The 22402-nt window shown below is 41.3% G+C and overlaps 1 protein-coding gene across 1 annotated transcript in view; it reads left to right on the top strand.

Annotated features, from left to right (window-relative positions):
• The window catches only part of IGSF21 (immunoglobin superfamily member 21), a gene marked incomplete at its 5' end in the record, with an annotated part of 1235684 nt that overhangs the window by 1124490 nt on the left and 88792 nt on the right, over positions 1-22402 (top strand). Inside the window, one exon of the mRNA XM_044061896.1 lies at positions 19824-20016. Coding sequence (XP_043917831.1) covers positions 19824-20016 — 193 coding nt within the window. The remainder of the gene's footprint in view (positions 1-19823; positions 20017-22402) is intronic.

Here is a 22402-nt window from a genome sequence, read left to right as displayed (position 1 = left end):
ACGACAATGGACATTCCTGCATGAACACTGTGTACGGTATGTCTGTATGACCACTGCATATATCACTGGTAGCCACCAGCATGGCTGCCTACAACAGCAGTGTGTATCCTGTGCAAACATGGGTTACATCAGTCACAACACACCTGTGTCAGATGGCCCTGTAGTGGATGACAGTGCAGTTCCATTCATCATGTAACAGTATACATCGTGCACCAGTATGTTGCAGACATGTGAACGGCTGTGCTAGTTGACATATGCACACATGACACATCACCTGGTACACCGTGTCTGCCTTGCCACCTGCTATTGTGACCACCCTGTGATGACATTGTACGGCCCACATGGACTGGGACATGTGATGTCTCAATGGTGAATTAACCCTCCAGGTGTCTGTCTAGCCAGGTGTCCAGTAGCCAGTGGTCTGCACGCAGGGATAGTGTACATTGGCCTACTCTGTCACTGGGACTGTTGACTATGGTCATACTGTAGTTATGCAGGCATGTGGTGTTTGTCCAGTCTGATAGTCGTGTTCAACCACACTACCGTGGCACACATGACCTGTGGACATCTGCCTAAGGTGTGCAGCCCACATGTACATCTTCACATGCTATGCTGCCTGTGCAGCGGTGTCACATGTCTGTCTCCGGCAGGGCTGTCACAGGTAGGCACAGCATGCAGTGATGTGTGACAATGCTTACACCCTCCACTGTGCTGTACACAAGCACTGCACACACAGTACAGCACACATGTCATTTATCTGCAGTGCCTGGGACCTGCCTCCATGCCCTACACGGCACACCTGCCAGTCCAGATTGTACACAGATCATACCTCCCAGGCACATACCTGGACTGCAACACACACGGGTGGGTGGTTCCCACACCACACAGTGATTTACACACATACTGTATATTCCCAAGACACATTGCATCATAGGTAATCCATGTTCAGATACCCATGTTCGTGACCGCTACGCACATTGTGACACGCGACAGTGAATACACTGTACACCACAGGTTACATGCCGGTCGTGTTGGCATACTGTACATTGCACCTAGGACAGTTGCTACTGCTATGTATTGACAGCAACACGCCCTTCCCTAGTATGGACTCCCATGTACCCACACATGCTTGGCCATGCAGTACGCATAGCTGGGTGACACATTACACGACACATACCATACCTACACTACCCTCGGCATGCACCAAACCTCCATGTGTCTGTGTGCTAGGCCTACACACATCCCTACTCTGTTTGCTGAACATCCATGCTTCTCATCCCTGCTAGCCACACCCTAAACACACAACCATAGCAGCATGCATGGTACATACACTCTACAGCCGGTATTACTGACATCCACTGACAGAGGTAGTTGATGGCATGGCACCCGTCGATGGACAGTCTACGTGCCTATGCCAACACTGATCACAGTGCACTTCTGCTACATTTACACACTGGTAGGGACCATGCTATTCCACACAGAGACATGGTGGTACTGGCCTTTTCACAGATGCCACAGTGGTATTCCTGTTCCATGCACACGTGCTGTATGGGCACATGTGCAGGCTGTTGCACGGTAGTTCTGTTCACCTGTGTGTGGTGTGTCACTTGACAGTCATGGTGTGTCCTCATGGTGCATGACATACTCCACAGCTAGCTACCTACACATGACTGCCAGACATTGCAGTGTGGGCCCTCACGCAGTGTGGTGGTATGTCTCTGCTGTTTGACTACATCCACATTCAATGCGGCATACCACAGTCATGCAGGCATTGCCAACACAGATGTTGCTGGCATCGTGCCTGCCAATGGGGTACCTACCAGCAATACACACTCTCACTCACTACAGGGTTCCAATCCTTGGCTGGACATTGTATTAACCCTGTGGACACATACATAGTACTGCCATGCACATGTTATGTCCGGGAACACAGTCCCAATGTCACCTCAAATCGCCATAGTTGTTGTATCCCGCCAACCTGGCTGTTACATGTCTCTGCAGCAGCACACTGCAGTGACTGCTAGCCCATTCATGTACGTTGTGTACCCTGACCACCACACTACCACATCTATCACACTACACATGGGTGGTACTGCATTGCACGTATGGGGCTGCATTTCTACACCCATGACTGGGCCATTCAGTATGGCACTGGGCCACATCTTGACATACATGCTTCACACACTCATTGACTACCTGCATGCCTTTACTGGCACCCTTGTTGGGCTTATGTGCGCCACAGCACACCACATCCCATGCTGGCCACCTGTCATACTATTGCATGGGTGGTTGGGGTGGTACAGAGGGTATCACATCAGACATGATCCGCTCTTTGCCCTTCAGCACCATTCCACTTTATGCTATTGCCAATGTACACATCCAGCATCACATCGCACTATGTCTCGGGATGTTACGCCATGTGCCTCCTGTACAGGTCACACAGTGGTGCAGGCATATCATGCTAACTACAACAAGTCAGGGATGTGTGACATTGCACAGTCCTCAGACATGTGGCCCCTCATGCTCAGTATTTGCATACGTACACTACCTGCTGTCACACAGTATTGTCCATGCCTACATATACCACATCTACATACCTGGCAGCATTCTAGCTCATCCTACTCATATTGCTAACACCCATACAGGTGTCAGTGTGGCAGATATATCATGTAGATATCATTGCATCAGTTACATCACACATAGTGCATACACATCACCTTTGCATACTGACAGTCATGCGGTGTGTATCACATGGATACTGTCCCTATACAGGCATATCACGTTGTACATGGTTGATGTACACACATGCCCCACATGGTGCTGTGGTTGCCATATTCCACCATGGCGTGGGTACACATGTGCAGGACCACGCATTTCTGGACCGTATGTCTAGCTGATACCTTGGGTGCCCTTGTACCTGTGCCATACACACATGTACACGCGGGCAGTGTTACAATAACACATGTGTGGTGTACCTTACACAATGGATACAACGTTACATGTCTCAGTATAGTCATGCTGTGATCTCTACCCGGCTCAGACAGTTTACATATGCAAATGACAGTCATGTAACACATCTGTACTCACCTGCATGCCACTAACACAGGGGTGTAATCTACTCTGCCATGGGCCATGTTCTCCGCAGTACTGATGCATGTAGTACTCCTACATGGCGTTTGCAGTGGGCAGGGTGGGAGGAGCAGTCCTGCATGTGTGCACACATGCCACATTGCTCGGCCCGGGCGTCTGTGTGACATCCACAGACTGGACACACACCGTGCTGTGGGACATAGGTCCTGTGCACATCCCACAGGGGCACACTGTGTCACTAGTCATGTGATAGCTCCCTTGCTGGTAGGGTGACACAGACCCATGGTACCACCACAGCGGACGTACTGTATAGACATAACAGTTGACATCCACTTCTGCCGTTCAGTGGACACTACCATGGGGGGGGTGTCACTACTGTGTACATTGCACATGTGTTTACACACGGCCCTGCTGGACATCATTTTGGCACACATTGCACCTGCTACGGAACGTTTGGACATGGTTACTTGCTGTTCCCTCCATTTCGGGTACCTATTCTGCTACTACATTGTCCCATATGTGCAGGCCATACATATCTTGTTTATGTACATAACATTAGGCCATCCCTCCATCATGCATGCTATGCCTGTGATACTGTCTATGATTTCTGAACATATCCATCATGACAGCTTTGCATTACACATAATTGACATAGTCACCCCTACTGCGTGGGATACGTGCACGTCGTGCGCACATTCCGTATGACATCGACGGTATATGCCCATGCACATGTGTGCTGTGACACTATACATACATGTCCTATCCCCTGCTGTGGCACTTCATTGTTGGATATCCACTGCCAGCATCAGCGTGGGTGGTGGCATTGTTCTGTGTTTGAAACCCCTATGGCAGACCTGGGGTAGGGTTACCACCTGTGCCACTTTGCAAGGGACAGTCCCTCTTTGGGCAGTTGTGTCCTGACAAAACATATTACAAATGGCAAATGTCCTGAGATTGTAGGACATAATTATGTCCCATTTTATGTAAGAGTTGCATAACATAGTTATTTATGTATGTAAATTCCTAAATGTTACAAGACACACAATAAGCAACTAAACTGCTACAAGACTACGCTTTTATTTAGGCAAAAGAGTACAGTTCTACCCTTTGTACTGACCATGGGTATGTGTCCACCTGTAACATCTGATGTGTGTCCCGAAAATGTCCCACTTTGGCCATTTGAAAGGTGGCAAGCCTAACCTGGGGTTATCCCGGGTGTGTACATGTTGTCCCACTGCTGTGCACACGTTGTCCACAGTCGTTGGTATGCTGCGCGGCTTAGCATTACATAACCAACTTTCACCACTCTCTGCCTGATGGACAGGTATCTTTACCTACACACACCATTCACATACTGTACAGATTCGTCATACGTATCATGCGTTACACAACAGTACATGTCGTGGGTTCGACATACCTTTCTGGCCTTTGGTTCTGTATTCGTCAGTACTTGCTTGCTACTCCTTCTTTTGTATTCGGTATTTGTTCGGTATGAACATACGGTTTGAATATCCAGGGAGTCTTCCTTATATTCGTCTTCACCTGAGGCATGTGGGTTAATCACGCCAATAGCTGTTCCTCAGTGTGTACTTATGCGCATATCACCGGTGATCCCCCTCCTTTCGTACGTTACGCGTCGGCACTAGGCCATGGTTCATTCCTCGTGTGGCCGTTGGTTATTTGCAATACCTTCGTGAGGATGGTATGTATTGTATCATGTTTGTGTGACTGCATCCGCTATGTGTGGTGTCAGGTACATTTCGCTGTGGTGTTAGCCGTGGATTGTGTGTGTTGGGTATGGTATTCTGTTCGACATGTGGGTCTCCGTGTCCTGGCGGCGTCTGTCGATGGCGTTGTGCATTCAGATGTGTAACATAGCTGTTATATTCCTGTACACAACGGATGCAAGGATGCATCAGCTGCTGCTACTGTTTCCCACGCGGCTTGTTGTGGGTATGCCGCTGTCATTGACTGCCTGTATGTTTTTGCTACGGTTTTACCTGTTACCCGTTTGTTATGTGTGATGGGGTATATCTCCGAATGTGGGTGACGCACGGGTGTGAGTTTTGCATTTATACATACAATATATGCTTGTGTGTGTGCTCCATCCCTGCTTGGGGAGCTGCAGGTTACCTGTCTGTTGTTCTGGGAATGTTTGTTTTGTTGATGTCGTGTGGTGTCGGTATCGCCTGCATGTGTGCTTCCTGCACGTATTCCTCCTTCACATCGGTTATATATCTGCGGATGTTCGTCCGTGCCTACTATCCATTGGCATTTTGTCACTGATAGTTACGGTGATTGTGGTCCTATACTTGGGATGGCCTGTATGCTACCGGTAGCCTCCTATTCGTGTGCCGCTTGCTTACTTAATGGTCGTGGAACACACAGCGGTATTTATGGGACCGTAAGTGTTCACGATCGGTGCCGGGATAGCACATTCGTATTTTCGCCGTACATGCCTGATGCTGTGTAACGTTGCCGACGGATCGTGTTGAGTCTACCTTATGGCCGCCATACATACGGTCATGGTTTGTACATGCGTCCTTTGCATCTCCTGTTGGCTATGGCCCTGTGGTACATTCTGGGACATTTCCGCTTTGCATCGTTTTACGTCGCCACGTGCATAGCCACTGAGGAGATGTCAGTACTACCTTGTGGGTACTGCTGTACATACGCCTATGGTTCCTGTACTGTATGCCTACGCATGTTATTACACTCCACCTGTGACATGTCATCTACATACACATTTTACAGTGGCACACACATTACACACACACAGCGGAACACACGACAACCTCACCTCACACATACACATATTGCCGCCATGGCTCTCAACCTTCTATTTCCAAAATGAGGAACACACACATTACTAATGTGAAACAAATGGGCATAATGTGGAACACATAGTAATGGCACAGTAACAACTTCAGCTAAGTAGGTCATAGGATGATTATAATATGCTGATTTACTTACAGTGAAGAACCTTTAATGAATTACTATGATTAATTTCTATTTACCAGCATGTCATTTAAATACATTCCTAACAATGGATGTTTGACAGACATTTTCAATGTGGAACTTTGAGGAACTGCGAGGAACATGAACTGTTTTACACCCCAAATGAGGTACGTTCCTCATAATGTCGTACACTTCACTGGTATGCTTGCCGCTTTCGCACCGACGGTTGAACACAATACCTACGTTGGCCGCCGGCGGCGTGTATCTCCGCACTCATATCCTATGGATATGACACGCACATATCCCGTTACTGTACCGTGGAATGGTGATCATCCCGACACACGGATATGTATTGATGCAGGTTGACATTTCCATGGCTGGCGTTACCTGCTCTGCCCACCCTCCCGGATGATCGGGTTGTCGGTCACTATGTTTACTATGTGGAGATTTCGCGTCTTACTTATCTGTGAACTTGCATCCCTGGGTTCCATATTACCCTGTTGTACTTTATATCTGTGTATGCGTACATATATTTCTACATGTGTACTGATATCTATTTCCGTATCTGTGTATGCACATAAGTACATATGTGGTCGACTTGCGGCAATAGTGGCAGCATACGGCTACGCCGTGTGCTGTAGAACCGGCGTGCGGTGAGGTGTTGGCGTTCCATGCTCTGCTGGCTATTGGGTGTGCAGTGTTTGGCCGGTGCCTTTGTTGGAGTCACACATACGTCCGCACATACGGTACACATTACGGGCGGACATGTTTGTGTGGCGTCCATTTTACTGTGTGTGCAGGTCAGGAGGTGTCAGTCCATGGGGCCTACACTGTCAAAGTATGTGCTATGCGTTCCCTCTTTGCCAGGGCGTAGGCATATTGGGTACGCCTCTGTCTACCTACTGGGGCTGGCTCAGTGTGTCCATGGCGCTGAACGCCCTGTGCCTGTGCTTGCCCTGGCAGTTGTGGCGGGCTTGGTGGCCCTCCGGCATTATGTCCCTGCAGCAGCTGTTTCCGCAGAATCATATTGTGTAGCATACAACATACTATGAATATGTGGGCACTTGTGCCTGGAGAGTACTGCAAGGCTCCGACGGATGTATCCAAGCACCGGAACCGTGATTTCAACATCGAACACACGCTCTATGATTATTCTTGTTTGTGCATGTGCCTCATTATGGCGTTCTTGCATGTGTGTGTGTGCATTTCTGATGGGTGTCATCAACCACGGCTCCAGTGCGTAGCCAGCATCCCCCACAAGGTGACCTTGTGTGATGTCCCCCCTGGCGAATACCTGATACAGCTGTGAGGCATGCCAGATATGGGAGTCGTGGTAGCTTCCAGGGCTGCCAGCACACACATCCATGATAATGCCCTGCGCATTGCACACGACCTGGCAATTGATGGAGGGGTATCCCTTGTGGTTTATGTAGCGTCTACCCTGCTCCCCGGGTGGTGACTTAATTTCTATGTGCGTACAGTCTATCGCACCCAGTACCTCCGGGTATTGTGCCACACGGTGGAAGTGGTGCATATTGCTAGCCAACTCCTCCTGAGATCTGGGGAAATTTATGTGCTCATGGGCATGTGGTAACATGGCATCCAGGAACTGGTGTAGTACCCTGGATGCTGATGCCTGTGAGATGCCCATTATGTCCCCGGTTGGCCTTTGAAAGGTACCTGTAGCCAGTATTCGCAAGCTCACACATACCTTTGTGTCCACTGGGATGGGCTCCCCTCTGTTGTCTCTTGTTCTCAGGCGCGGCCGGCACAGCTCCACTATTTGCTGTAACGTGTCCCTGTCCACCCTGCAGCACTCTACTATCTCCAGGTCTCGCAGCCCCTGGTAGGTCACCCTTGGTCTGAACACTCTCCTTCTCCTGTGAGGCCTACGGTAGTTGTCGGCACCATCCTCCGCAACTCCGTCTGTCTCTGCCACATACCTATGCATCACGGCCACGGCGGCACCCATCATATACATATTAAAAGTTCCCCGTCTGTTTACACCCTACGGTGCGGCGTTTGGGAAATCGCGCTGTGTGTTGTGTGCATTCACACTTAATACTGTTGTGCTGTATACCCAGTGATGTCATTGGGTGTGTCTGTGCAGCCGTATCCATGGATTATTTCCGTTGTTTTATGGTTGCAACTGCAACGGTATTGCCTTTAGTGTTACATTACAGTTGCCTGCATTGCCTTGGCTTTGCATCTTACATTACTGCATCCTGCAGGCACATGGCATATGATGCATTTTATCTGCAGCCGCAGTTATGCTACCTCTGTACTTGGCTGTGCTATTTCAGTTCTTTGCTCTTTGCATTTCTACTACATCCCCTACTATCTTTGCATTCATATGCCTCCCCTTTCCCGTTATGCAGGAGTCTGCATGCAGAGTTATCAGCTGCCGCCGTTTGCCCTTCCTGGATTGATTAGTGTTGATTGCTCATTACGGCTCCATTTACACTGCTTCCGCATTTCCTCATATTCTCCGCATTACCTTCCTATATCCGTGGTTGTTGACGGGGAGGCCATCACATGACTGGTTTGGGGAACGTAGTCATCCTCGTGCACATGCATCTGTGCGCATTATGTACTCTCAGCGCATCTATTTCCTCACACGCCAGTCCTGATGCTGTGATGTGCATTGTACAGCCCAGATTTGCTGACCTCCAATATCCTTCCTCCTACAGTGGCACACCCCTCTGTGGTTGACATGTATCTCGTGTAGGCCACTCCTCGGTGTAGTACCACTGCGCCGTTTGCTCCATCCTTACACCGGCGCCGTTTTTGCGATTCACTATTATCTGCCTCATTTGCATGGAATTGACTACTAATACATGGTTACGGCGCCGAACACTGCCACCACTCCTTGACAACCATTGCGCTGGGGTTGAAGCTTTACATACATACTATGGTGTGTGGTGGCTGTGCAGCTGATGTGTGTTATACTGCTCTTTTAGGACATTGTCATATTATTTCATTGCTTTGCAACTTCTGTGCACATATCCGGGGGGTCTGCTGTTCTTTCTACGTACGTGCCATTTATGTCATTTTTTACATTTTTTGCATATTTTCTTTGGACATTCTCGGTGCCTTTCCACATTGGCATATTGCACCTGTATGATACCTGACTTTGACAGCCTTCCGTTACTCCTCGGTCATGTTTGGGTAAATGTAAACCGTTTTTTTTGGTTTACATTGCCGTGCCCTTACGCTACGCCTGCGCCACTTCGTGGATCGCTATTTGCCTTCATTTGCATGGTGCAATACCGCACACAGTGTGTTTTGCATACCTACGCCGGGGGCGGAGACGGTCCGGCGCACGCCGGTGGTGCACGTGGAATTCATTCGTACCTGAATCGCTCAGCAGCCATATTTGGCATTATAACGCCGACGCTATGCTGGCGCCTGGCGCAAGGTTCATGAATCCCGGGGATTGTCCATATGATTCAAAAGCTGATGATTCTGTCACAGTTTACCAGAAATGATGATAGCTCTAATCAAAATGATATTGAGAAATATTTTAGGGAAGACAGACAAAGAATTTGAACAGGTACAATGATATTATATAAATTAAAGTACTGATTTTAAATTGATATCAAGTTCTGTTCTACTGCGGTGGTGGTGCTGCGGTAGCGTTGTCGCCTCACAGTTAGATGTTGCCTGTTCGATTCTCAGTTAGAGCGTCTTCTGTGTAGTGACATGCGTCAATGGGCGTTCCTTCGTTGAAGGTTGTGCATTAGGCCCGGCAAGCCAGTACGTAAAAATCTACTGCCAATCATTAGCAGACCAGAGTTCCACTGTGGCGACCCCTAACCAGGAAAAGCCGAAAGATACAAAACAAATCAAGTTCTGTTCTACTGAGAAAATATGTTTTGTATATTTTGCATTACTCATCACAGTAATTGTCTGTACTATTTAATTATTGTATAAACATGATAAAGTTAATGTATTTTTTAAAGTAAGAAAGTGTCACATATGTAGGGATTTGTGAGTTTAGTTCCTGTATCTTTAAGACAATTTCTAGGTATTGTGAGATTTCTCACTCCTTTCTCAAAGTACAACTTAAGCTTGCATTGTTTATATCAGAGTAATTCTATGGGTATGTTCCTATTTTCTGGCAGCAGTAAAGGAAACGAGGTAAACAGCTTGGATTTCAAATGCTTATCCATCAAACTGTAGAGTGTAATGATAAGCAATTCTGTACTGAAGAAGGGATGAGTATCTACCAGAGAAAGTAGTCATACTTCTTTGATTTCCTCACTTTGTGTAAGGTAAACTTCACTTAATTTAGGACATGTAGAAGTTGATATAATGGACTTGAACTCCCATTGTATTTCAATGTTACAAAATTCCTGGTTTGCAGATTAAGGACCATTACCTAACATTATTCCTTCAGAGATTCCATATCTGACTATCCTCAGGACATGGGTCATCAACAGATGAACCTTTGGAAAATTGTTCACCTAATATTAATTTTAATAAGGCTCTGGTTTTAAAATACTGTCCAGGGATTTTTACTGTTAGCTAATAGAACAGAATTGGAAAGTATTCTCCTGTTATGATGGCATATGCCTGAGGAGAGGTGCCACACTTGCTTTGAGTAGGAGCATAAAAGAAAAATTGTAGGTTGTACAAAAATCTACCAATACTATAATTACAGGACTCTGTAAATGGGGTATATGTTTGCAATGCCAATCTATACATGCTGTGCCCAAATTAAAACTCAGTGGCTTACAATATGATTTTAGGATCACAATGTAATTTAATTGTTGCAGGATAGGCATTGTATATCTAGCCTACTGTGATCACTGTCATTGTTTTTATGTGAATGAGAACAATGCATTGTATAAACATTGCAAACAGTATAAGAATAATAAAGGGTTCCCTTTTGTAGTACTAGAAATAATTACAATCAAACCCAGCGGAGGCTCTTGGAAGCTTAAGTTAGAATACAGTGAATAAAAGCCAAACAACTAAAGCTGCAACCAACGAAGTAAATGTCTGATCGCTGTTGTTATAAATACTGTAAATCCAACAACAAAAGGAAAACCAGCATAGGCAAACACAGACTTCATAATGTTAAAACACTATATTATAAAAATTATAAAAATCCTGAAAAGGGCACATACAAATAAGTGGGAATTATATGTAGAATACATATAAAGATGTATTTTATATATATTATATATTTAATATATATATATATATATATATATATATATATATATATATATATATATATATATATTTTTTATAATTTTAATTGCATTTTATTGTTAAAATGATGTTATTATTATTTCTTTTAGATGTTTCACTAGTGTTTTAACACTGCGGTGGTGGTGCTGCGGTAGCATTTTCACCTCACAGTTAGACGTTGCCCGTATGATTCTCAGTTAGAGCGTCTTCTGTGTGGCAACATGCGTGAATGGGCGTTCCTTCACTGAAGGTTGTGCATTAGGCCCGGCAAGCCAGCACGTAAAAATCTACTGCCAATCATTAGCGGACCGGAGTTCTGCTGTGGCGGCCCCTAACCGGGAAAAGCCGAAAGACACAACAACTAGTGTTTTAACATTATGATGCTGTTCTAATTACAACCAATTAAGCTTAATTGATTGATTGCTTTAATATGAAAGTAGACCATTTTCCTCTGTCTGCAAAGGTCTGATGAAGCTATAGTGAAAGCGCTTACCGTTTTTATCAGTGCACAATAAATTTGCAGTTTTAGAGATTAAAGTGGCATCTTGTGAAGTCCGTGGTTGCCTGTGCTGGTTTTTCTTTTGTTGTTGGATTTAGAATACAGTAAGTGTATGTGGTAAATTAGCTTAATGCTGGGAAGTATGTGGAAGTGAATTATAACATTTACATCAGCAGTGCATTAAACTTTTAGACTACATTGTTATAGTTGTATTAGATATATATATATATATATATATATATATATATATATATATATATATATATATATATATATATATGTGTGTGTGTGAGTGTGTGTGTGTGTGTGGGTGTACTTGAAATTACCAAAATGTCAGTAGATCAACTTTCAAATTACCAAGACAAAAAAGTTGAAGTTTCATTTAAATGACGTTCAGATGACTAAACGTGTAAAAAGCCAACAACCCAAGCTGAGCAGAACAGGAAATTCACTTGTTTCTGCACTGTAGTCTGATCTCAGAGTAGATATATTTAAGTTGCAGGGGGTTTGGGGGGAGCAGTCCCCCATGAGGGGCAGGGGGCACAGCCCCACCCTGCAAAAATGTAAAATTAATCTATTTTATGATCTTTTTTTTTTTTAATTTTTTTTTTTGTAATGAATATTCATATTGGTGCTATAACTACCATTATGAATATTCAGTGGGATGTTTTGGCTTTGCTGCTATTGGTTGGTGGGCGAGGTGTGGGTGTGCTCAGGTACATTGGTTGGGTTTTATAAGGGTAGTTTACTGTTCTTATAGTGTTAGTGATTAGTGTTGTATTTGTGTTTCCTGTAAGTCATCCTCTATGTTTTACATTTTGTTTGGTATGTAGTGGAGGAATTTAACATTGTAGAATAATATTAGTAGGAAATGTGCTTGCAGTTTCTATAGTATATTGTATTGCAGGTCGGTTGCTTTTTTGTAATTTCAGGTATGTGACAGTTTGGATTTTGACTTGTCAGGATTTTAAGAGTTCAGTTTTTTGGTCTTGGTGTTTTGACTTTCGGTTGAATGGTAGTTCAGTCTTGTGAAGTAGACCCATATATACATATATATATATATATATATATATATATATATATATATATATATATATATATATATATATATGTATGGGTTCGGACGTTTGCTCGAACGAGCAAACGTCCGAAACCCAAACGGCTGGGCATACTTATGCGAAAGTGCTCTTCGCAGAAGAAGCACTTTCTCATAAGTATGCCTGTTATAGGCTGTACTACAGTGAGGATAAGGATAAAATTCCCTTTTCCCCACTGTAGTGCGGTCTCGGAAGGAGAATATTAAAGTGGGGGGTGTGAGGTGTTAATGATGTGTTTTTTTTTTTTTTTTTGTAACATGCTTTAACGAAAGCACTTTTTCGATAAAAGCGCTTTCGTTATAGTGTGTTTGGTTGTTATGGATTCGGACGTTTGCTCATTTGAGCAAACATCCTAGATATATATATATATATATATATATATACATTTAATACTAGTATATGTGTCAAGCATTTTTGTATAAAGGTGCTGTAGTACTTTTACTCTATTGTTAAATTTTATTGAAAGTAACTTGGTTATGTGAGGTAATGTAGGATGTATAAATTTGTGTCATTGGTGTTTTGTGGTAGTTCCGATGATGTCCTATGGACAATAGTGCTTAACTACTTATTGAAGAGTTGTGCAGAATTTCAGCTATGTTATTGACTGTGATTGAAAGCTTTCAGCTTGTTGTGTTGCATTCCTGGGGAAAGCATTGCTTCAGTGAGGCTGCTTTTTGCACACAGATTTGACTTTCTGTTCTGTTCTGGATTTCAAGTGTTCCAAAGATGAATTGTAGTACAATGACAGCACCTGACTTGTTGTGTGATATAAATGTACAGCCTCAGTGCATTTTGAATAACAGCCTATATAGACGAGAAAATATAAATTGTTATATTGGAATAATTCAACTCCCACTTTCAGCCAAGGCAATAATGGAATGGCATGCATATTAATTCATCTTTTTGAGTTTGATGCCTGAACATGCAACATATGCCTTATAGATATTCTAATCCATTTTATCTGTATATATTTTAAACCAGTGCATGATGCCAACCAAACGTGACTCATACCGGAGTTAGTATACTCATGTGTAGATGAGTAGGAATGGTACTCACTCATATGTAGATGGGTAGGAATGGTAATTTAATTAGTATACCAACATACAGATGAATAGGAATTGTACTTAAATGGGTATACTCACTTGTAGATGAGTAGAAAGGGTGCTTGAATTAGTATACTCACATGTAGATTAGTAGGAATGGTTCTTTAATTAGTATCCTCACAAGTAGATAAGTAGGAATGGTACTTAAATTAGTATACTCACACATAGATGAGAAGAATGGCACTTAAATTAGTATACTCGTGTAGATGAGTAGGAATGCTACTTGAATTGGTATACTCACATATAGATAAGTAGGAATGTTACTTTAATTAGTATACTCACATGTAGATGAGAAAGAATTGTACTAAAATTATTATAATCTTATGTAGATGAATAGGAATGATACTCTGTCATGTTTAAGTGATAATCCTTTTTTTTTTTTTTTTTTTTTGCAATTACCCGTACCCCATTTTATGGAACCTCATACCTCCTTAGTTCCTTAGAGTAACACATACTTTACCTTACTCCTTTTTCTGGCAGCCCTTTCCTTCACCATAGCTTTACCTCAATTCAGCATGATCACTCATTTGCTTTCCATTTCACTTTAATGCCATTGTTCTGACCATATTCTCAGTAGCTCCTTCCTTGTAATAATATGCCTTCTTAGCTTTTATTAAAGACTGCATTCCTTCTTAATCATTCTTTGTGACCTCACTTTCATTTATTCCTTGTTTCCATATACCCTCCTTTATCTCTTACTCTCTCTCGCGCGGTCCTTCCTGTGCTTTCCTTTGTGTTCATGTTCCATGTAACACACTTTTCTCCCAGGGCCGCCACTGAAAATGTGTATTACCGAGTCAGACTTTCCTGGTCAACAAAGACAAATAAATAAATAAGTTCTATATTAATCCATGTCTAGTAATTACATTCTGTCATAGTCCCTTTCTTTTGATTACATTCTGTGCAGCCTCACTTCATCTTGTTTTCTGTTTCTGTGTATCTCTTACTTTTTCTAACTCCTAACTTTTTTTATCCTATGGTCACATACCTTATAACTGGGTTCACTGTGAATAATCACATCTTGTCTTACTGACCTAAAATTATTCAACCACAAAATATTTAAAACCTTGGATGGTCACTAGCCCAAACTATGACAAATCACAAAAACATTCATTAAAAACTTGCAAAGAGGAACTATTCAAAACAGATTTTGTAGAACAGTCTCCCTGAGGCTGTGACCAGACCTTCTATAAATAAATACTGTAGGACTGTACAAATTGCAAGTGAAAGGGAGCTTAAAAGGACATTTTTGTAGTTACTATCTATCTACATATAAAAATATATAGTGAATGTTCAGCTGTATTTAGAGGTACTGCTTTTAGAATTGGTGTATTGCACAATCTAATTTGAAGTTGCAAACCATTCTTCATGAGAAGGTAATGTTTTCATATAAAATTCCTAGAAATATGCATGATATTGTACTTTGTAGTAGGCTGGTCCATAGGACAGATAATAGTATCAAAGTATGGCTACATGTGAGCACTGTAGACAGTGTACATTGATGGATAAAGAATAGATCTAGAACATTAGTGGTCATAAACATTATCTAAATATGATTGTAATTCTAGTGTATGGAATATATCGTGACTGGTCTCCTTCAAAGGTATATGTGGGAAACCAATTTGTAAATTGATAGTAAGATTATAAGACCATATTAAAGAAGTGAGAGTGGAATCACCAACCCGTGTTATAGCCATGTGGGCAATGTAAGCTGTTTTAGCTGCATACTTTTATTTGTTGCTTCAAATGGCACTGGTAGGAATATGCAAAATGCATTATTAAAGGATGTATCACAATATATTTCAAAATATGGAACTTTAACCTCTTCTGGTTTGAGTGGTAATGTTAATTAGTCTTATATGTTCTAGCTGTATGCTACTGCAACCTTAAGACCACTCTTAGAAAATCTAAAGCAGAGTAGAAGGTTAAGGTCACTAAAGACATCAAAGAGAATTAAAATTTTTCTTCAGTTATGTCATGAAATCAAGGAATATTATCCAATAATGTACTGAGTGCATCCATAATACTATCACCTACCTTAACCTCAAGAATATAGCCAATATAGTAGGAGACAAATTTAGTGCTAACTTTATCCTACCTACTCACATTGTTGCTCCCAGTATCCATGGAAAGTTTCCCCTGAAATCACTTTGGAACAGTCTTAGAATCCCTGTCACAGGCTCAAGATGATACACCCATAGGACCAGACAAAATACCTTGGCTTCATTCTCATCATTGTCAAGTATGCACTATCTGAGCCTCTACATAAACTGTTCAGCCTTGAGGCCTGGAGGGCAGCCACTGTGATTCACTTGCACAAGAGATACCCTCCTCAATTTGTGGCAATTATACTCCCATCAACCTCATAAGCTTTATATGTACAACCATGAAACGTATCATAACAGAACTTATTTCTGCAAGCATAGGCAACTGAACTGATCTAGATCGCAATCAGTTTGCTTTGTGTGACATAGGTTCTGTATTCTTAACCTAGTAAGTTTTTTTTTAAACATTGCAGAGGTTGTGCTTATCACAATTTGACAAAGACTTTTAACACTGTCCCTCATGTTGGTGCTACTAAAAATATACAAACTTAATAAAAATGCCTGAGTTCTCCACTGGATTTAAAGTTGGATCACCAACAGACCCCAGGCTGTGAAATTTGCTGGAGCTCTCTCCATCTGTAAAACTGTAACTAGTTAAGTACCATAGGGATCAATGTTGGGCCCCCTACTGTTTGGCATTTATTTTGCAGACATCCAAACTCATTACCAGAGTGTGGTTGAAAATGTCTGCTGAGTACTGCAAGTAGTGTACTGACATCTATGCATCCATCGATATTAAACAGCTCCAGCAAGGGATGGAATATGCACATATGTGGTGTACAAAAAATGCTCTCAAGCTAAATGCAAAAATGTGCAGAATGGTTGCATTCAGTAAAGCTGCTCCAAGCTCATATGTTAAAAAGGTACTCCTCTTCAAACAGCTATGGTCATAAGAGACCCAAGTACTTATGTGACAGCTGTCTCTCTCTGTCTCTCACTCTCTCTTTCTCTCTTACTTGATCATCATGTTTCCTCCATAGTTAGTGATCCTTTTAAATGGCCCTAATAATTTACAAGAGAATATTTTCAAGATGAAAAGAACTCATCCTACTATTGTAATCGTCCCTTATCAGACCCCGTATCTAATGCAATGCTTCTTTCATATATACAAATCCAAGCATATTGCTCAAATAAAAAGGCCCAAAGGATTTCTAAAAAAAAGAAAATTAAATGCCTTAAATCTTTCAATGATTCGGAAAGATCGGCACAACTCTCTTTATAATCAATAACGTACATGTTGCTCTGAGGTGACCTGTGTCTCACCTTTCAGTTCATGAAAGACCCAGTTCTATTTGACCTTCTATTTCTTCACAAAACCAATGGCTCTACAAATACCCACATTATAGACATAAATCTACTCCAACAAATAAACAAGATTCACTGGAGGTATAGATTCCTAATGCAAAATATTCCCAGCCTATGGAATAGGCTACTATTATGAATCAAGTAAATTACTACTTTAGTAAGTCTGATGAAGTGATGTTGTAATCAGGAAAGTACTTACTTTTAACATTTTATTTTATTTTGAATAAACATTTTTCAGTACTCAGCTGTGTCAGTGCAGTATTTATTATTTTTTTGGTTTACATATCTTCTTATTTATTTATTTATTTATTTTGCATTTGTTAACTGGGTTAGTCCAGCTGAGCGTTTAGTTCGTTTTCAGTGGAGACCCGAGGAGAAAAGCTCCACAGTCAGTATTTACATTTTACTTAACAGTCAGTAAGACAATTTTCATTTGCAGCTAAACAATTAGTTAGAGAGGTAACATTTGCAATAAATTATACAGAAAACAGTTAGGTACAATGTCAGAGATCATACTGCAAAAAACATTTACAATAAATCATAGAGAAAGGCAGTAGGGTACAATCTTTTACCGCACCTCATCCTGCTCTTGTGTTTTTATCCAATCTAAACTACTACTTTGTCTGAGTTTAAAGCTTGTCTTGATGAGTGGATGAACTGAGACAAATTTCCATGAGGGGTATCATATATAACTGTTCTCAGTTAGGGAGATGAGCAGTGTTAAGTGCTCATAAAAAGAAGCAAGAATTAGCTGGGAATCTTATTGTCACCATTATCACATGCTTTATTGTCCCTATATTCCTATTTAAGTCGATTAATTAAAGGTGTGGTTGCTTTTTTTTTAAATATAATTTTTATTTCTTTGTCCACCTTTTTTTACAATTATATAGTACAGAAACAGAAAAATATATAGAACAAGGTACATGGAAATTTCTTAGTTGCATTAAAACATATTCACATTTACAGAGCACAAGTCATCATTTCAAACTTACACAATTAACATAAAAATACTTGAAAACGCATTACTGTATATATACATTAGTGATGTAAACAATCCACTCAAAAAATTTGAGTCTTAGTAATTTCTATCTTTGAGTAAGAAAACAGTTTTCTGTATCAGATTCTCTTAATCTTAACAGCACCTTGTTAAATCTATGTACAGTATGTACAATTGATGCCATCTATGATGGTCAGCATGTCTGCACTTCCTGTATCTTTACCATTTTAGTATGAATATGATTTTACTGAGTTTAGATTCTTGTGTTTCTCCTTATCTTTAAGACTAATAGAGATGTTTTTAGTCCCTTATCTGCATTCTGATTTTACTTTAAGATTTCTATAAGCATTTTCCAATATTTCTGGTAGTACAAAAGTTTTTTTGGCTTTTTGTAATTCATTTACTTATTAATACATGTTTTATGGCCATACCTTTAAAATCTTTGCATGTGATTTTTGTCCTAACTAACCGATTTTGAGCTATGCATGATTTTATCATTGCACTCAATTTTACAATTATGTGTTTGTTTTCATAAGTATAGTTTGTAGGAAATACATTAGGGACTGCAATTTCCCATGACAGGTTAGATTTGGTGTATCCCTTTTTTTCTAACTTGGTTCTTAACGAGCACCATAATTTGTATTTATTTTTACAACTCCAGAAGATATGGAGTGTATCAGCTGAGCTATTAGGACAAAAGGGACAAAAAGGAGAGATAGAGGGATTCATTTTCCTCAGAAAGAGTGGTATATGATAGGCATTCTTTTTTATCATAATTTGGGTATAAATTATTTTTTTTAAGTGGGGTTAATTTTAAGGCACATTCAATGATTGCAGATTTTTGGTCTACAGTAATCTTGTCATTTTTTCCATCCCGATATTTTGAATGTAGGAGTGAATCTTGGTTTTTAATTTTTGTTATTAATCTATATGTGTTAGATAGCATTTTAGATCTCATGAATAATAAGTGTATGATTTGTTGGTATAACCGCATATCTAGTTTGTTTGAATTAACATCTGAGTTAATTGTATTAACCAAGTATAATATTTGCCTGATGATACTGGTATAACTTTTGTTTACTTCTAACCTTTCCCTTAAATTCTCAATTGGTAGGTTTTTACTTTGATAGAAGTCCCAAATAGTAATATGTTTTATTAGTGGGTATTGGTTTAGATTTAACATAGTATTGCTTAGTTTAATGTTAGGATTTAAATGTATTGGTTGTCCCAATATCAAAGTATCTTTAAGATTTAAGGAGGATAACAGCTTTTGAAATGTTGATAAATTCCTTATAAGTATGGTAAAAGGTGTGGTTGTTAATTGAGTGAAAGTATACAGTTTGGCGTGTTATACATTTTGTAACTCATTAGAAGGCATCTTGCCAAGATATCAGGACATAATGAACAATGTTTAGACAGTATTTAATTTTTTCTGAGGTTATATAACATATTTTCCTGTTACATTTTCAGAATGAAGTATTTCCAGAACCCATGTTTACATGGACTCGTGTAGGTGGACGACTACTCGATGGAAGTGTAGAGCATGATGGGAGAGAACTTGTGCTTGAGAGAGTTCCTGCAGAACTGAATGGCTCTATGTACCGTTGCACAGCCCAGAATCCACTTGGATCAACAGATACACACACTAGGTTGATTATTTTTGGTAAGTGATTAGTAGGTTTATTAGACAAAAGACATTATTTCCTCACAGTATTTGCAAGGAGTGAAAAATAAAAGCTACTGTCACAGCTGTTTTATCTTACTGCACAATACATGAGTATTCATAAACTGTTTTAGGTACTAAGAGTAAGAAGTGGAAACATAAATGTTAGGGAAATTTTAAACACTACATATAGATGTGTACTCCACAAGTTATTTATTCAGTCATGAGTAATAATTATGAATGTGTTCATGGGTTCATAGGAGATTACTAGGCTAATGGCTTAAGATCCCTTACAATCCTAGCCAATGTAACCCAATTTTAGCCAATATATAGCCTCTAGGGGCAAGAGGATGGCATGGATTTGTGCCTATGCATTGAATATCTTACAGATTGCCCTTGTCCATAAGGAACATAGGCCCTACCCCAGGTGTGAACTTGCAGTTCCCCATCCATTGATCCAGACTGGGTCAGGGAAGGGCTCTGCTTAATGTAAATAGGAAGCCTGTTCCAAAGAATGGACAGTCTCTGAGATACATATCAGTCTCTCCAGCATGTTTTGCTTGAGTTGCTGACTAAGTTTAGATTAGTAGATCAGGTAACCTTCATGCTCCTTGGCTTGTGGATGTGTAGCAGCTCCATCAGGGCTGGATTTGTGAGTACATTGTAGGTCAGGCATAGGTCACCCCTTAATAGTTGATAGAAGACAGAGTAAAGGGATAGGGCTTTAAGACTACCTACAATGGATATATTGTTTTCACCCTGTACTTTATTTCTGAGGAACCTCTGAGGTCACTGCAGCTGCTGCAAGTCCCTAGTCAAGTACATGCCAAATGGCATGTTATACTTGATTATTGGTCTAATGAGGGATGAGTACAGCGGGACTATAATTTCCTTGGATCTGTATGCCATACCTTTACTTAAAAGCTGTGCCACATAAAAGGACTTCCTCAGCACTGTGGACATGTGGTGGTCAAAGTTCAGGCTATTATCTGTGTGTGTACCTAGATCTCTCACCTATGAGTCTACTCTTATGGGTGTGCTACTGATTTATTTATTTTATATTTGTTGACTGTGGAAGTCCAACTAGGACAGAGCCTATTTTCAGTGGAGGCCCAGGGAGAAATGCTCCACATGCATTGTCGTTGGTATTTGGGAAGAAACCCGAGCACCTGGGGGAAACCCACGCAAACACAGGGAGGACATACAGACTCCACACAAAAGGCACCCCAGCTGAGAATCAAACTGGAGAACCTCTTGCTGTAAGGTGACAATGTTAACTGCTGCACCACTGCGCTGTCCAGTTGTTAAAAACTGATGTTCATTCAGAAGTGCTTATAAACTATATGCTGTGTTTTGGTTCCATCAATACATGCTTGCAAAGTAAATGCACAGGGCATTTCTTTTCCTTTTCTAAAAGTTTACCTGAAGATAGCTAGTATGCTGTTCAGAAAATTTTTGAGGCAAGAATAAGTTCTGCATGAATACCTTAGCAGAATTCCTTCCCCAGAATTGTCTGCATTGTTCTTCCAGAATAATACCAGTATCTATTTCAATTACTTGTTAAAATGCCTTCTTCAGAGAAAACCCTGCATATATACAATTCATAAACTGTGTAGTTTCAACTAACTGATCATATCTATTGCCAGTTTCCTACCAGCAGTATAACCTAGAAATATTATGAAAGTTGTGTCATGTGTATTACTGATTACAGCTGTTCTCCACTCACTCTAAGATGATGGGCTGGGGGATTCAGACATAGTGTGCAGTCCCTGTAAAATGATGAGCTGGGGGATTCACAGACATAGTGTGAAGTCCCTCTAAGATGATGGACTGGGGGATTCACAAGCATAGTGTGCAGTGCCTCTAAGATGACGGGCTGGGGAGTCACAGGCATAGTGTGCAGTCCCTCTAAGATGACAGGCTGAGGGATTCACAGACATAGTGTGCAGTCCCTCTAAGGTGATGAGCTGGGGGATTCACAGACACAGTGTGCAGTCTCTCTAAGATTATGGACTGGAGGATTCACAGACATAGTGTGCAGTCCCTCTAAGATGACGGGCTGAGGGATTCACAGACATAGTGGGCAGTCCCTCTAAGGTGATGAGCTGGGAGATTCACAGACATAGTGTGCAGTCCCTCTAAGATGACGGACTGGGGGATTCACAGACATAGTGTGTAGTCTCATAAAGGGTTTTACACTGAATGGCTTGTCCATGGTTAAGGCAGTAGCATGAGTCATAAGAATAAGTAGTACTACATTCAACTCATGCACTCACAGACACTTGTAGTGCTTACCACGGACGTGGTCTGTGCACTAAGGAATGTGGTACTAGTATACCAAATCTTGTGCAAGCAGTTAAAGTATATAAGGGAAAACAAAAAGGTG

Source organism: Protopterus annectens, chromosome 2.part0 (genome assembly GCF_019279795.1).
Source record: "Protopterus annectens isolate FY-2018-M chromosome 2.part0, PAN1.0, whole genome shotgun sequence".
Lineage (NCBI taxonomy): Eukaryota > Metazoa > Chordata > Ceratodontiformes > Protopteridae > Protopterus > Protopterus annectens.
Note: the sequence above shows the minus strand (reverse complement) of the source record. Positions and strands in the feature narration are given on the sequence as shown.